At 49.1% G+C, this 16,550-nt stretch overlaps 4 protein-coding genes across 4 annotated transcripts; 1 reads left to right on the top strand and 3 right to left on the bottom strand.

Moving 5' to 3' along the window:
• Window positions 1–2,212: 2,212 nt before the first annotated feature.
• Window positions 2,213–3,408, bottom strand: DFJ58DRAFT_784968 (uncharacterized protein). Its single transcript, XM_041390007.1, has 5 exons — window positions 3,120–3,408; window positions 2,870–3,060; window positions 2,630–2,813; window positions 2,426–2,580; window positions 2,213–2,374 (listed from the first exon to the last, which is right to left on the bottom strand). Exons 1-4 carry the CDS (start codon window positions 3,289–3,291, stop codon window positions 2,465–2,467), a joined length of 663 nt encoding a protein of 220 aa, XP_041244463.1. The 5' UTR covers window positions 3,292–3,408; the 3' UTR covers window positions 2,213–2,374; window positions 2,426–2,464.
• Window positions 3,409–4,242: 834 nt separating this feature from the next.
• DFJ58DRAFT_659582 (uncharacterized protein) lies at window positions 4,243–5,447 on the top strand (the record flags this gene model as incomplete). The annotated part of the gene is made up of 6 exons (XM_041382097.1): window positions 4,243–4,527; window positions 4,578–4,623; window positions 4,689–4,802; window positions 4,857–4,949; window positions 5,006–5,179; window positions 5,314–5,447. The coding sequence occupies 6 exons, from the start codon at window positions 4,243–4,245 to the stop codon at window positions 5,445–5,447; spliced, it is 846 nt and encodes a 281-aa protein (XP_041244462.1).
• A 6,453-nt stretch (window positions 5,448–11,900) lies between these two features.
• Window positions 11,901–13,029, bottom strand: DFJ58DRAFT_784954 (uncharacterized protein). The gene is made up of 5 exons (XM_041390006.1): window positions 12,806–13,029; window positions 12,719–12,743; window positions 12,569–12,654; window positions 12,420–12,515; window positions 11,901–12,300 (listed from the first exon to the last, which is right to left on the bottom strand). The coding sequence occupies exons 1-5, from the start codon at window positions 12,814–12,816 to the stop codon at window positions 12,129–12,131; spliced, it is 390 nt and encodes a 129-aa protein (XP_041244461.1). The 5' UTR covers window positions 12,817–13,029; the 3' UTR covers window positions 11,901–12,128.
• An 814-nt stretch (window positions 13,030–13,843) lies between these two features.
• DFJ58DRAFT_905982 (cytochrome P450) lies at window positions 13,844–16,284 on the bottom strand (the record flags this gene model as incomplete). Its single annotated transcript, XM_041394985.1, has 13 exons — window positions 16,068–16,284; window positions 15,919–16,016; window positions 15,725–15,860; window positions 15,565–15,662; window positions 15,401–15,506; window positions 15,278–15,350; window positions 14,974–15,203; window positions 14,850–14,916; window positions 14,587–14,785; window positions 14,361–14,527; window positions 14,193–14,300; window positions 14,094–14,141; window positions 13,844–14,033 (listed from the first exon to the last, which is right to left on the bottom strand). The coding sequence occupies exons 1-13, from the start codon at window positions 16,219–16,221 to the stop codon at window positions 13,844–13,846; spliced, it is 1,674 nt and encodes a 557-aa protein (XP_041244460.1). The 5' UTR covers window positions 16,222–16,284.
• Between the last annotated feature and the right edge of the window lie 266 nt (window positions 16,285–16,550).

Raw genomic sequence — 16,550 nt, 5'->3', positions numbered from 1 at the left:
CTTCTCCATAGGCGTGAGTAATATTTTCAACCGTCTTGTTTCTTCAAGATAACAACTTCAACAGCTGTGGGTTCATTTGAAGCATTTGTTCCACCAAATTGAAGTCACTGGGTTTTCAGGCACTGGTTTTTGGTTCGCAGAGGCATGGATGTCTGTCGTCGTCAATGCCATGCTGGGCGGTGAGTTCATCTGGGGTACCTTACTGATACTGACCCGACTGAAATATCATGCAAGTCATCATGATGGCGCGGATACATGCCATGTATCAACGATCCAAAAAGATGCTCATCTTTCTTGTGGTGGTTTTACTGGCTTCCACGATCACCTCCGCAGTTATCACGGCGATAGCATACATCGGCGCTGTAGGGGGTAAGCTTCAGTTGTTGATGAAAGCCTTGAGCGCATAAGACTCATGGACAAATACCAGAGGAATATATCCTCTCTGGCTATCGTTTGTGTATGACCGCGATCACGCAAAACGAGGCAAATCTGGGTTACGAGAGTTTGATATCCACCGCTATATGGGAGATCCTCGTCCTTTGTCTTGCGGTCTGGATTGTTATAAAACACTTCCGTGAACTGCGACAATCGCCGAGCGGGTCGACCGTTGGGGACTGTTTCATGGCGTTAGCAAAAAGCCACGTGTTTTACTTTCTAGTGTGAGCTCGGTCATTTGGACGTTATTATCTCTTTTTTTCGCTGAAGTTCCGCATGTGTTAGCTTTTTGTTGTGACTTGCCTCACTCTTGGCGCTCTGTCTCCATATATAACGGTGCGCTAACCCTCGCATAATATCTGCATCTGACCACTCCTCATCATGTCTACAGTACACATCTTCTGCGGGAGCTGCTGCCTATAACGGCATTATGACATTTGCTCAGGCGTTACAGATGTTTATTCTGGGACCGCGTCTGATCCTCAGTGTTCGAGAAAATAATGCTAAGATGGTGGCCAGGTCCGACGAGGGAACATGCATGACATCCATTGCTTTCCAAGCTGGTGGAGATGTGTTGACCGGCGGAGATGTGTAGCACGTAAACGATCCAAACGATGAACCACAGTACTATGCGGGGAGCATACAGATTATCAGTTTCGTCGCGGTATTTATTTGGTGTTTTTTTGGTGTTCTGAAGTGATTGAATAGTATTTAGTCTGGACAAACCACATATGTCAATTATTATGTCATGCTGTACTATTATCGGAACTATCTGGCGGACTTCAAGCAATGGTTCCCGCAATCTCGAAATTTAGAAAGTCTTTCTATCAGTAGGGAATAAGCCTCAAATATGGAACAAGAAAAAACACGCAGCGCTATGCTTTCAAGTTCATGTGTGGTATGCCAGTGGCCCAGTGGAGATCATCTACCAAGATCTACACCAAATTCGATCGTCCACAGGATGCTGATCTGAAGTGATGCATGAAGCTTGAAGGCCGAGGTTGGGACACATCAATAATTAAACGAAGTCAGGACTCTGATACATCGTGCCAGAAGAATTGTAGCTGCGGTGAGTGTCATGACAGATAGCGGCTCATTTGAATTGCTGAACTACACGGGAGGATATGCACAGCCAAATAATAGCACAGCAGATTGAAAGGTGGTAGAGTGAAATATAAATCTATGATCTAGAGAAGAAGTATCAGTAAAGTATGAGACGAGTCCAGAAACATGTATCAGGCGGGTGTTGTGTACATTATGTGAACAGCAGATAGAAAATGCCCCAGACGCGATGGGGAGCATTGGAAACCGTGCAACTCCAGGATTGGCTTCGACCTAGTTCACATCAACAGATCTGAGGTTTACCCAGAAGCTGTCCACACTGTACCGCCTATCATCCTGGGCAAATTTTTGAACTTATCAGAATTAAACGGTGTCCGTAGACATCCACTCTGCAGGCTCGGGATGATCAGGCGGACAGACATTTAATTTTGTTAAACCAGTACCTATTCTAGGTCCTGGTATAACGCAACACAACGAAATTATGTAGTACAGTAGAGTCCGTGATGACATGGACAAACGAGGAAAAGGAACACAGGATGTTGAACATCCAACAATACAAATATAAATACTCTACAGGGAGCTTATCAAGAAGACGTGCTGTGGGACCATATATCTGTCACGGGGTAGTGAAGAATGCAAGGTTGGAGCTATTTGCGTTATCAATCTATTCGAAACAGTGAGGATGCAAAAATGAGATACGAGAATTCAGTCGCACCGAATCCCGCAAGAGGCCAAGAACGAAGGCTAGATGTTCGAGATTCGGTCCCAGAGTGTATTCGGGAGAATATAGGACTCGCCCAGTACCATCTGTGTGCCTTTCGTACACGAAGAACATCCACTGTTCTCCGCTGGTGATAACACCCCTGATGACAATAAGCTATCATAAAGTTAGACTACGTCACGGAACATAGAACGACAGAGAGCTGACCCCTGCAATTGACAATACGGAGCCGCAGAAAACTGTAGCTTAAGATAGACCGGCCCAAATATTATCGCGCTTGGCTTCGAAGATGTTGGACGTTATTGGTTCCTTGATGTTTCCGGGACACCCCAGTGCTACGCTCGGATTGCTCAGGAGGTATGCTAAAGGATGGTTCAAATCCATTCTAGCACGCGACAGAAAATGACTAACCGGTGTACTGAGTGGGGATTTTAGCCACCAAGAAGTCGACAACGCCACTAAACGAACATCTGCCAGACTCTGGGTTGAATGTCGTTTTGGGGATGGGGAATTCTGGAATTATGTTCACACCCGGACACACCGATACAACTCTCAACAAGAGTATGTTGATCAAGATGCGACATCCAGCTTCCGTCTTTGGAAATTAAATGAATATACAGTCGATCATGGAAATCAGCCACCGTAACATACCACCGTTGCAACGTGGCCGCGCACTAAACTTATCAGAGATCGCGTAGTATCAATCAGAAGACAGCCTGGTATTTCGGCCAATCCAAGGTCTTCGATTTGTTGCTGCTTGTTGCTGATCAGAAAAAGTGGACCAGACGATATCTTCAATGAAGCAAGCGTTATTGGATCCACCTCAGAGAAGGAGGTGTGCTAAGGAGAGGCTAATCAGATCTGTGAACAATTCAGCGTCATTCAACCTTCATCAACAACTTAACGTTTTCCAATTTGTCGCGCAGTTCTCGGAGTTTATCGATCAGACCATCAGGCAAATCCTCGCCTCCTTCATCAAGGTTGGAACGAAATTCCTCTATCTTATTCAGCAATTCGTTTGTATCTCCTGAAGTTAGGTCTGAAAGCTTTCGTCGTTTGGAAATGGGAGCCATGATGTGCGATACACCGACAGATGCGAGAGACACAGGGATTTGATTGTGGGGGTTAATTGTGGCTCAAGTGAGTTGATACTCTGGACGTCACTGGGGATATGGTGTACTACTGGTTATCACATGTGCTTAGCATGTTGTGGGGGTTTCCCTCGTCAACATCAATCATTACTAAGCATCAAGACCAAACAGACTTATTTGTAAACTCGCTGTAGGCTCAACGCTCAGCGCACCGCTGGGCCAGGTGATCAGATTAACTTGATACGCCTCCTTGTATGTTCGTTATATTTATCTTTGCTACCCTATACCCAACTCTACCCTCCCATCCAATGCTCGTTTCTATTTTAGTATATAAATGCATAAACGCTGCTGACATGCTTGTATCCAGTGCAAGCCAGCTGCCTTTGGGCTTCTGATATGCTGACAAGTCCTTGATCCAAAGTGCATATATCAGTCTCAGGCCCATTGCGCCCCTCGATTGGTTGAATTGCCTTACAACACGAAGCGTAGAACAATTCGTCGACGCGGATTGGAACTAGTAAGAAAGTCGGAAGAAATTGGAAATACGCTGTTCGTTCCTCGCGGGCAACTTGAAGGACGCCAGACAACCACAATTGATGGGGATCATATGGCTGAGAGAATCATGGATCATGGCGTAACCTAAGTAAGTAAAAGTCGACTGTCTTATATTTACTTCCGGCAGGGCTTGATCCGCGACCACCGTGAGTGTCTGGGCGCGGTTTTCCATATGAATGCATCATGCACCACCGTGAAGTTGTTGCCTCACGATAGTTGATGATCTCATTCAGGAAGGATCTAACTGAATTCAGGGCGATTCATTAGGGCGCCGGTGTAATTCCTCAGGTACCCACTGAGCTTGCATTATATTATTTCCGAGTCTCACCCATCTCTATCATATAAGGATCAGGACGTCTGTCCCAAAGTCTCTACACCATGTCTGATCTCGCTTCTTCAATACTGACCATCCGACCCCGCGTCGCACTTATCACCGGCGCAGCCCAGGGCATTGGGCGCGCTATTGCCCTGCGGCTCGCAGACGACGGACTGGACATTGCCATCGCAGACTTAGCATCACAACGCACGAAGCTCGACGGCGTCGCAGAGGAGGTGAGGTCGAAGGGGAGGCGGTGCATTGTCTTGGAATGTGATGTGTCACAGGAGGAGGAGGTCCAACGCATGGTGCAGGCTACGGAGAAAGAATTTGATGGTTTGGACGTTGTGGGTGTCTCCTCTGCTGAAAACTGCGACGTCGCCTGACAGCTGGGTAGATGGTAGCGAACGCTGGACGACTCCTCGTGAAGACTATGATTGATTGTGAGCCCACGCCGTCTTTGATCCCTATGATATTTAGCTTTTGATGGTAACATCAAACTCCATAGCTACTCTCACCGATTTAGACAATGTATTCGACACTAATGTGCGCGGGGTATTCCTGTGCTTGCGTGCTGCAGCGCAGGTCATGATCAAGCGAGGGCGTGGCGGGAAGATCATCAGTATGCACCTCCATTTGTTGTCTCGCATCTGGATAATAATACCCTTTATCATAGGTGCATCGTCGGTATCAGGGAAGAAAGGGACGCCATTAAACGGCATTTACTGTGCCTCAAAAGCTGCCGTTCGATCGTTCACACAGGCACTCGGTATGTATTCCAGAGGTCATAATGCTTCATCTTGTCTTACTATTCTTGCGTTCTAGCGAGTGAAATCGGGTCGCACGGCATCACTGTGAACGCCTACGCGCCTGGACCAATCGATACTCCTCTCTGTATGTTCATGTCTCCTCCACTACCCTACTGCCTCCCGTCCATCACACATTTTCTCTTTCTTTTATATATGTACCCTGATCCTGACATGTACACATACAGTGCAAGTCTCCGCAGATGCATTGGAGCAACTGCTAGGGATTCCTGATGGCAAGGCAATGATCCAAGGTGTATGTATTAGATTCCATCTCTCAGCGAGGTCCCCGCCTCCTAATCAATTGAATCGCCTTGCAGTTCCAAGCAGCGAATTCGGCACTGAAGCATGTTGGAACGCCGGAAGACGTTGCGAACATGGTATCGTTCCTCGCGGGCAACGAATCTGGCTTCATCACTGGCCAGACGATCACAATTGATGGGGGAGGCTGGATGGACTAATCTCGTGCCTATGGCCGAGAATCATACTAAATAATGTAACTTGTCTCCAAAGTTCAAACCAATCGTGTAAGTATATCCTGACTCTTTGTACAACGAAATCTTCACTTGCCTTTTCGTTAAGATGCGTGTTGATACATTTTGGTCCATATGACCTTCTCATCAGGCTGACTTGGTGTTTTGGGTGAAACCAAGATGATCGAAAAGAGCCCGTGAAGAAGGCAGGGAAAGATTCCTTTCCCGGTGCATATTCGTACTCGGCGGATAATACTAATTCGATGATGAGGTGTTGAGAGGTGATCCGTCAGAGCACTGAGCCGGTTCCAGATAGATATATCTAACGGTTCCAGTTCTATGTACCTTAGCTGCCACTGTTACTGACTGTCATCCACCCTAGTTACTGACCATTTTTCTCTTTGCTACTTAAGGATGGCTAGACGCTACACCCGCACCTCAGTCTTTCTTCCATTGACTGAGGTGCGTATACCATTCACATTATACTATACATGATACTTACTAGCGCCCTACAGACTCGCGTTACCTTAGGTTAGCATACATGAACAAGTCTTTCTTCCATTGACTGAGACTCGCGTTACCTTAGTTCTCGCTCTCTAACAGGTTATGAGCCCTGCCTAAAGGGTAGCGCCATCTTCTCCTCAAAATCTCTCATTCCCGCCGATAATACTCGGCTCTGACGTTACCATGTCGTCTTCGGACTCCCTTCCCAAAACTGAACGATATCCGCATGAGAAGCTCACCCTCGACGGATCCAACTATTCTCAATGGGCCACTGGCTTTAAAATGTGGTCCGGCGGCATTGGGCTATGGCCATATGTCAACGGCGACGAGAAGGAGCCATCCCCCCCAGCCACACTCACGGACGTGGATCAAAACATCATTCGCGCAGAGAAACACGCTGAACGAGTACAAGTCTATAAACAACGCCGACTTCTCGCCCTCAGCGCTATGTCCACGGCGATTGATGCGCAGGACTTCGTCCACCTCTGCGATATAGATGACCCGCACATGGCGTGGATTGCTCTAGAAAAGAAGTACCTTCCCCAAAAGGCTATTCGATTCAATCAATACCTGGACCGCCTGTTCACCATTCCCAAGGCGCATGATAGTTCCTCCATCGCCCAAACTATGCAAACCCTCACCGTGCTAAAATCCGACCTTGCAGCTCTCTCTGTCACCACAGCAGTCGCACCCTCCACTTCCAGTGTCGTTACAACTGCGGCAAAGGACGAGTACAAGATCCCGGACGTGATCTTCGTGCACGTCCTGTTGCGCACCCTACCTGACTACTACGACCCCCTTCGTCAAACCCTCGTCAACAGCGATACTTCGCTGGACTTCAGCGATGTCGTCAACCGCCTGAAGACTCAGGAATTACACCGCGCTGGAACCAGTGGCAGTGACCATGTGGCCATGCTGTCTGGACATCGAGGAGGAAACTCCTCCAACCCCAAGACCAGCGATCGTGTCCCGCCGAAAGGTTTTGATGAGACAAAAGGAGATGGGTGGATAGTAGGATGGCGACCTAAGTGCGGCCATTGTCAAAAGGCCGGCCATGTCTGGGTACAGTGTCGCGCACGGCTCTCTAAGGACGACAAAACTCCAAAGTCAGCACCTCGTCCTTCCTCCCCTGCCACAACCGCCGCTAACCCGGTGCCCTCCCTGCCAGACCCAACTGACGAGTCTACCATACCACCTCCATTCATCCTTACGCTGAAGGATCACTCAGCCAGTATCTCATCAGCCCTTGCTTTACCAGCTGGGTCCTTCCACGTAGACTCTGCCTCGACGGCTCACATGGAGCCTGAAATATCACGCTTTTCTCACTATACGAAACTGCGTGAACCTATCCGTGTGACCTTAGCTGATGAGCATGTGGTGTTAGCTCCAGGATGGGGTAAAGTGAAACTTGTACTGCGGTTTGGTGATTCGTTGACGGAACACGAGCTCGAGTTCCTGCATGTCCCCGATTTGCGCTGTACGCTCATTTCGGTATCCACCCTCGCCTCTGCTCGTATATCCTTCGCGACTACTTCTGAAGGAGGAACGCTGCGCTCTAACAACGGCAATGGGCCATACATCGCCCACGTGCACCAGAAAGACGGATTGTATCTGCTGGATGCAACGTACCATACGGTTGATTCCACCCCTGCACGCGCAATGCTCACAAAGTCCATGCCTCCATCTCTTAATACGTGGCATCGTCGCCTTGGGCATGCTGGTTTTTCGACCATTATGAAGGCCACGGGACATGTCAGCGGGATGAACATCGATGAGACCACCCTGCATCATGACGTCGGCGGCGCCGACACGATACATTGCGTGTCCTGCGTTATGGGAAAACATAAACGGCTTCCCTTTCCTACCATCGCACGCCGCGCTAAAGCGACAGCTGACCTCATTCACTCTGACGTTTGGGGACCGGTCAACATCACCTCCTCTACCGGTGATCACTACTTTGTGGTGTTCACTGATGACTACACAAGGTACTCCGTAGTTTACTTGATGCGTGCCAAATCCGAGGTCTTTGATCGTTTCCGGAATTTTATCCCCTGGATAGAAACACAATCTGGGGGGCGCGTCAAACGGCTTCGCAGTGACAACGGAGGCGAGTACATGTCGAGGGAGTTTCTGGCCTACCTTGGGGAACATGGCATTGAGCATGAGACCACCATGCCCTACACTCCCCAACAGAATGGCGTCGCGGAACGCGGGCACCAAACCATCGTCACCCGTGCACTCAGTTCGCACCACCTGAGCGGTTTCCCGCGTTCGTTCTGGGGCTGGGCGATTCTTAACTCAGCCCACATCAAGAACATGCTCCCTTCCTCATCTCTCGCTGGTCGCACACCCTTTGAGGCGTTCTATGGTCGCAAGCCGGATGTTGGCTACCTTCGTCCATTCGGTTGCCTTGCCTATGCGCACATACCAGAGGACACTCGTCGCAAGTACGACTTTGTCTCTCGTCGCTGCTTCCTACTCGGCCATGTGCGGAATGCAGGCTACACTCTCTGGGATCCCTCTACCAAACGCGTCGTGCGTTCCCGTCACGTCCACTTCGATGAACACGTATTCTACGGGGATCCTGCTTCCTCACCCCTCGCTCCTCTCCTTCTTGACTCGGCGGATCTCCCTGGTGCCACTTCATCGGTGGGAGGTGTCACTCAGCCAGTGGGAGCACAGGCTGGTGAGCCACCGCTATTGACCCCTGCTGACTGCGTACCACAGGTGTCAGTGGGAGAACGTGACAACCCACCTGACCATAACGATCCGCCAACAATCCCTGGCCCAACCGAACAGGCAACACTGCTTATCCCCCCACAGCAACCTCCAGTACCTCCTCCTCCTGCACCTCCTTCAGATGTTCCGCGTCGCAGCACTCGTTCACGCCAACCGGTACAAGCAGGTCATATCGCACCCTCTGGGACCAGCGCAACGGCCATACCAACGCGACGAGTTCCCGTTGCCGAACGCTGGACATATGTACCAGAGTCCTCGACCAGTCAGCACGACAACGACAGTACCGAATCCGCAATGCACACAGCTACCGAACCTCCCAAACGCTCAAACATAATCATACCCGAAACCATCAACAAAGCTCGGTCATTACCTGAGTGGCCTCAATGGTCAGACGCCTGCAAATCTGAGCTGCAGTCAATGCAGGACCTCAAAACTCACAAACTCACGCCACTCCCAGAAGGACGCAAAGCGATTGGTTCGAGATGGGTATTCACGGTAAAAACTGACGAAGAAGGCAACATCACACGTCACAAGGCACGCCTCGTTGCGCAGGGATACACGCAAGTCGAGGGGATCGACTATACAGAAACGTTCGCGGCTGTCGCCAAGTACGACACGGTTCGTATTCTCCTCGCCCTCGCGGCGAAATTCGACCTTGAACTAGACCAGATGGACATACATACTGCCTTCCTCAACGCTGACCTCAAGGAGGACATCTACCTCAAGCAACCGGCTGGTTTTGAAGACCCTGAACATCCGGACTGGGTGTGGAAGCTGGAGAAAGCGCTTTATGGGTTGAAGCAGGCAGGGTATGAGTGGAACCAGACGCTGGATGAGTACTTGCGGATAGAGGGGTTCAGATTCGTAAGGAGCGAAGCTGACCACAGTCTATATGTCCTCCACGAGGGGGACAAAGTCATATGGCTAGTCGTCTACGTCGACGACATGCTCGCAGCGTCGAACTCTCGCGATTACCTGGACAAGTTCAAGACAGAGCTAAAGCGACGCTTCGACTTATCAGATCTCGGTCCCACTCGCCACTTCCTTGGCATGCACATTACGCGCGACCGAGAGAAGAGGCTCCTCACCATTAGCCAGAAGGCTTACCTTGAGAAGATTCTCAAGAACGCCGGCATGACACTGTGCAATCCCGTCAGTACGCCTATGACACCTGGAGTAACCTTGCAGAAGGCCACTCGCCCCCCAACGAGTGAAGAAGCGGACGCCATTGCGTCAATCCCATATCGCCGAACTATCGGGGAACTCAACTACGCTATGCGAACCACTCGCCCCGACATCGCTTACCCAGTTTCATGCCTCTCCCGATACATGGAGAATCCCAGTATCGACCATCATCGTCAACTCAAACATCTTCTCCGGTACATTCGTGGAACTACGGATTTAGTACTTATCTTCGGCTCGTCAAACGAGGGACTCGTTGGGCACTCGGATTCGGACTATGCTGCAGATCGGGACGATAGCAAGTCCACCAGCGCTTATGTTTATCAACTCTTCGGAGGGCCCATTAGTTGGAAGTCGCAGAAGCAATCTGTGGTCGCTACCTCGACCACGGAAGCCGAATATATCGGTCTATCGAACGCTTCACGCGAGGCCTTATATCTGATCCAGCTTCTACATGACTTCCGCCTCGACCCTGAACTCTACGACCCCGCACTCCTATATGGAGACAACCAGTCCAGTATTGCACTCTCGAAGAATCCAAGGTTCCACGAAAGAGCCAAGCACATTCGCGTCCACTACCATCTCATCCGTGACCTCGTCGACACAAACAAGATCGAACTCCAGTACAAATCCACCTCAGAGATGATTGCTGATAGTCTAACGAAGGCGTTACCCTCGCCCAGCTGGGGTCCAGCATCGGGAAAACATGGGACTACGTCGTCAAGACCTGCCAGGCGCTCTGACGAGTGGGAGTGTTGAGAGGTGATCCGTCAGAGCACTGAGCCGGTTCCAGATAGATATATCTAACGGTTCCAGTTCTATGTACCTTAGCTGCCACTGTTACTGACTGTCATCCACCCTAGTTACTGACCATTTTTCTCTTTGCTACTTAAGGATGGCTAGACGCTACACCCGCACCTCAGTCTTTCTTCCATTGACTGAGGTGCGTATACCATTCACATTATACTATACATGATACTTACTAGCGCCCTACAGACTCGCGTTACCTTAGGTTAGCATACATGAACAAGTCTTTCTTCCATTGACTGAGACTCGCGTTACCTTAGTTCTCGCTCTCTAACATGAGGTGGCAGGATTGCCCGTCTATAATATCAAAACTACGGAAAGCAGGAGTTCGCTTTTCACACAAGACGGATTACTTGGTGCCTACTGGGCTACGAAGTAAGAGTCTGATGGCTTGGCCGTTTGTTAGTTTCTCACCAGCTGCAACCATATCAGATAGTTCGACGGATGGGTTAGATGGTAGCACATATTTGCTGCACGAATCCTCATGAAGTCCATTGTTGGTTATGAGCTGGACCCCTCTTCAGTCACCGGCTTCGATGTTGTAACTTTGATTACAAACACAAATAGCCACCCTCGCCGCCGATTTCGACAGGATCCTCAACACCGATGGGCGCGGGACGTTCCTCTACTTGCGCGCTGCAACGCAGGCCATGATCGAACGTAGGCGTGGCGGAAGGATTATCGGTATGCACACCTTTTACTATCTCGCACTTTGATGATTATATCTGTTGTTGTTATAGCCGCTTCATCGGTGACAGGGAGCAAATGGTCGACATTAACCAGCTCTGGCAGTGCATCGAAAGCTGCCTTTCCATCGTTTACACAGGCACTCGCACTGTTATACATTCAGCGAGTGAGAGTGAGCTTGGATCACACCGCATCACTGTAAACGCGTACGCTCCTGGATCAGTCGATATGCCTGGCCGCTTGTCACTCACAACACATCGTATGCTCTGGTGTTTAAGAAATGGCACAACAGCTGGGGATTCCTGATGGCAAGACTTTCATCCAACATGTATGTTTCAGTATTTCACTTTTACCTCCCAATCAGTTGACCTGTACTGCACTAGCAAGCATGCATCCCGTTGCGGCGGATTGCAACGGCAGAGGATATCGCGAATCTGGTATCGCCCTTCGCGGGCAAGGACGCCACCTACATTACTGGCCGGACACGATGAATAGGAGACTAAAAATAGACTGACCATGCTTGTGCAAAACGAATATCTCGAGAAACATATGGCTGAGAGACAGATATTATAGTTAAAACGAAGTTCGAGATACACTTATTTAATACTATCCAGGCTATCCGCACGCAATTACAAGTTGATAAAATAGTACCTACCTTCCCAATAGCTCCCTGGGAATAATTTGGGCACGAGTGCACAGGATGAATTCCACGGAGGGTTATACCTCTACCCAGAGGTCTGCTCTTAGTTCTCACTTACTCGCCCCGCTGTGCGCTCGCCGGATCCCAAATATCTTTGCGCTGTGAGTGGTCCCATCATGATCTGCCGATAACAGGTCGCTGCTTGATTTAGATTTGATGTGGTAAGGGTCATCCACGCCGGCGGGGTGGACGTTGGATGCGTCTAAAACTTTGATCACACCGCTGTAGAGTCGATGAAATGGGACGAATAGACAAGGGACGCAGTCGAGAGGCAAAGTAACCGGTCAAAGATGTTCACGTGAGCAAGAGACGAAAATAACAGCGTAATCATTGGTGCTGACCGTTGTGTCGCATCCATGTAATCTTCCCTGTCAAACCTCTTCGACATCTTAATCGACATACCCTTGTCCGATATAGAAATGCCTTTGTTCTGAAGACTACAAAAACCCAGTTGAGTGTTTAGACTCGGTGAGCACACAATTCAACATACGATTCCTTCGTATTCTGAGCGGCCGCTGAGAAGCGTTTCGCAAGGAAGACGATGCCGAGGATGGTCCCAACAAAAAGGGACGTTATCTGCAGGCTCAGCCGAGTTTAGGAGTGACGATTAGAGGGTGAGAAACGCCGGCCTTATGCTCACGGTTAGAAAGGAGAACACGTCAATCCTGATTGCATGAATATATAGACATGAGGCAATGGTTTAGAAGGCGAGAGACAGGGAACACACCAGAAAGCCATTGTTTAAATGTTTCAGGCAGCACACGACGGCAATAACGACGAGCCAACAAGCACTAACAAGCGTGATATCGTCAATTTGTGAGGGCAACTTCGAAGACCAGATATGCGTAGATAGAATTCAAGCAGAAGTGGGTGGTAACGGAATAGATTCTGGGGAGAGATGACTTGTGAGCGTCTACTACCTAGTTACTAATTGTTTGATGTTGAAAGTGCTTAGTGATCGAGGAAATTTAAATAAGCTGTGCTTAAGTATGACGTTTGTAAGGATGTACGTAATTTAACGTTAGGTTCCCTCAGCTCTCCCAAATTAGCAGAAAGTCCGTCGAGAAGTCGTGGTGTCTGGGAACTCAAGATTCTGGTCACGTATACCAGGACTGGCCTTTGACAACTTACCATGACCGGCTCAGAGAGTCAATTGGTGTGCATGTAAGCTGTCTGGCAGACTTGACGCAGACGTCTGTGTTCGGGAGTTTCCGGCCAGTGCGCAGCAGCCGCCCGTTGGAGGTCTGTCTGCCGCAGTGCCCGCCGTATTATATCATCCGCTGATTATCCTACCCCGCCATTAGTTCTGCCATCAGTTCTCTTGTTACCCGCCATCTCTATGGCATGTATACAATCGACACGACCACGGATCAGTAAACCGGTGAGACTCAGATATTCCCAGGTTTTGTACCTGTTTCCTCTACATGACGTTATAAAACAATATAAAGTAATATAAAGTAGTCTCACCGGTTTACTCGTTGTTCTTAAAAATGAGAAAAACGTAGGAAAAGAGAGGATGAATCTTTGGTGATAAAAAACGTTTAGTGTAAGTACGTCCGCAGCTAACGTTCGGCCAGCTCCACTGACATATCTGATAACGTCGATCAGCGGAGTCCCGCACACTCGCAACTCGAGGAGCTAAGAGGAGCCAGACACTGCCCAACTTGGCCAATGGCGCATGACTTTAATCTTCGAATACTGGTGGTTGTCGGGCCACCGAGACAACCAGACAAAATAACTATTTGCATCACGGGGCGGATGACGTTTAACATCCTTTACCATTGTGTGGCGCCAGTGAAACCCTCAACGGCAGCTGAACACCATTTCCAACTTCACCTTCTACTGTTGGAGCCATCACAACGCAAGCCTCCCGCCGAATAAGTTCGGTTTTATCAGTTGGGGCGAACTCAAACTTTCCAACTATCTCCGTAAGAAATGCCTGGATTTCGATCACCCTGAGTAAACGTTCATATTAGATTTACTCTACCGTTGCCGGACAACCCGTTAACACTCACGCGAAGCGCCATCCGATACATGACCTCACTCCTCCGAGGAATGTCATTCTAGAAACAAATTGGGTTCATGCGTGTTGCAAGATAGAGACCAATGCTTACAAATTGGAGTACACTCCTATTGACGCCACCTTCTTCTCTTTCACCGTGCCATTAAGCCACCTATCCGGATTGAACACGTGCGCATCCTCGCCCCAGAGCTCCTTGTTTCTAACCGATATGAGCGCACCGTCAGAACAAAGTATGTTGACGCTATGCGGAACTACCTACCGGTTATACGCTGCAATTGATGCAACAATTTGGGTACCCTTCGGAACTGGTAGCTCACGGATGACGTTCCCGGATCGCGTGGTGATTGGCTGTGACAACGGAAGGACGTCATCTTGGCTGGCGTATCGGTGTGCATGATATACGACACAACAAAATCTCAGAACTTCCTACAATGACAAGCGCAATGTTATGACAGCCCAAGTATTGCTCGCACAACGTCACGCACTTTCACCACAGCATCAGTATATGGCATAGCGTCAAAATCAGCGATTGTGAAGTTGACATCGCCGCGTGCGTGCACAGCGGCTTCTGTTTCCCTTATTTCTGCCCGGAGGCGGGATTGGATCTCAGGGCGTCTGGCTAGTTCGAGAAGCGCCCAACTGACAGTGTTCGAGGTCGTCTCATGACCTGCGAAGAGGATGGTACTGTGTGATTATAACAATCTGTGATCGGAAAGCTGTACAATTACGACAAACGGAACGGACCCACCGCATCTGAGCAAACAGTTCTTCTTCCGTTAACTTCGCCTTTGCATCTGTATCCATATTGGCTTTGACTGTGCTATAATCAGATGGCCTAGATCTGAATGAGGCTGTTGAAAACGACAACCCACCAAGTAAGCTAAAGACATCTCGGCTGCCCTTGCCCTCCAATAGCATCTCTGCCTTCTCTTTCACCAATTGCTTTGCAACAGATGTTGCCAAGTTACCTGTCTCACGCATGCGCGCGATACGTGGGTTTTTTCCCATCTCTACGATGCATTGGAGAATCCGAGGTGGGATATACTTTGAAATCCCCTGAAAGAGTACCTGCCCATCTGACGGGGATCCAAATACGTCAGCCCTATTGCAACGAAGTTGCATTCAATTCAGATCAGTTACGGGAAAGCCAGATGCTTTGCAATAGTCAAGACTGACATTACACTCCTGTATGAGCGCGCAAGAGCGCTTTCATCATTATCAATGGAGCTGAAGCGGACATCAAAAGCAGCTGAAAATGACATGAGAAAAAGGTGCTTGTGTACCCTAGATAGCATGTACCTTCGCCGATAGCATCGAAGGTTGCGCGGGACAGCCAAGCAGGAATATCGAACACTACTGACCCCTCCTTAGATTTACTGATGATCTCCATCCATTTGTTGCTCATCTGTGAGAATTCAAGTTATTGACGGGCATTGAGAGTATTGAGTGACTTCGATGCCTACAGACTCGGCGCAGTTCTTGAATAATAATAAGAAGGCTTTGGACTCCGGTCCACCAAATCCAGGGAGCATTATTCTTCTGTGTCGTTTGTGATCGTCGCCTTCAAAAGTTAACCACAGATCATTCCATGTTTTAATTTTAATTTGGTAGCTAAAGACTTACCCTCCGCCCAGGCGATTCCCTTTCCGTTGACCATCTGGGAGAGGACGCGGCGATCAGGTGGTTTGGGAAACCGGTAGCCTGACTTTGCAAATATGTATTGCAGGGCGGCCGGGTCAGAAATCATCAATTGGTCTTCCTATGAGTCGGCGGAGGATCAGGAAATGTATGCCGCAAATGTGGATTTTATTACTTACGCCAAAAGAGCCCTTGAAGCGAACGATATTCCCAAACTGAGCTTGCCACTTGAAGTCAGCCTCCGCTGCCTGACCTTGGTAGAGTTCTTTTAGATTCCCTGGTGGTCATATCAGCAGCGGAGTGATACAGCAAGAGATAATAGACATACCCATGATAAACGATGCAGACTCTGGGCCAGGAACGTCTGCCAAAGAGATATGAGAGTATCGACGGTACACCCCATAGACAATCGCTAGAGCCACAAAACCAGCAGCGATAAAGACAGGATCCATGGTCACAAGAAATACGATTTCAAAAAGCATGTGAAGGCAGCTTTATTAATGTCTCTCGTATGGACTAGATGACACTTAAAGCATGATGCGCATTCCTCAGTAGCCGCGCGTGCATCGCCAGAAGTTGCCTATTCCTGATCTTTTTACAAGCTAATGATTGCGTGAATTGGGCGCTGATGATACAACTCGGGCAGCAAAGAGAAAAATCAGATCTATATGAAGCGTTGGGTATGTCATAGGGCTTTACAACAAAGATTCATCATTCTGTAGGCGGTAGGTCGGCTCCAGCTCTTGGGAACTTACACACAGCGGGCTAAAACATCCGAGTCCCCTGCCAGGAGTGTTACCGACGTATTTTG

This window comes from Suillus subalutaceus, assembly GCF_016647625.1.
Source record: "Suillus subalutaceus strain FC151 chromosome Unknown DFJ58scaffold_45, whole genome shotgun sequence".
NCBI classification, from domain to species: Eukaryota; Fungi; Basidiomycota; class Agaricomycetes; order Boletales; family Suillaceae; genus Suillus; species Suillus subalutaceus.
Note: the sequence above shows the minus strand (reverse complement) of the source record. Positions and strands in the feature narration are given on the sequence as shown.

Excerpts from the sequence above, each read along its gene's own strand:
- DFJ58DRAFT_784954 (XM_041390006.1), bottom strand. Across the intron at positions 12,655-12,718 it reads ACGTGTTCTCCTTTCTAACC|ATAACGTCCCTTTTTGTTGG; the intron begins GTGAGCATAAGG and ends CTGAGCCTGCAG. Across the intron at positions 12,301-12,419 it reads TACATGGATGCGACACAACG|CGGTGTGATCAAAGTTTTAG; the intron begins GTCAGCACCAAT and ends TCGACTCTACAG.
- DFJ58DRAFT_784968 (XM_041390007.1), bottom strand. The coding sequence starts at position 3,291 with ATGGCTCCCATTTCCAAACGACGAAAGCTTTCAGACCTAACTTCAGGA. Across the intron at positions 3,061-3,119 it reads CGACAAATTGGAAAACGTTA|AGCACACCTCCTTCTCTGAG; the intron begins AGTTGTTGATGA and ends TAGCCTCTCCTT. Across the intron at positions 2,581-2,629 it reads AATCCCCACTCAGTACACCG|CATACCTCCTGAGCAATCCG; the intron begins GTTAGTCATTTT and ends ACCATCCTTTAG.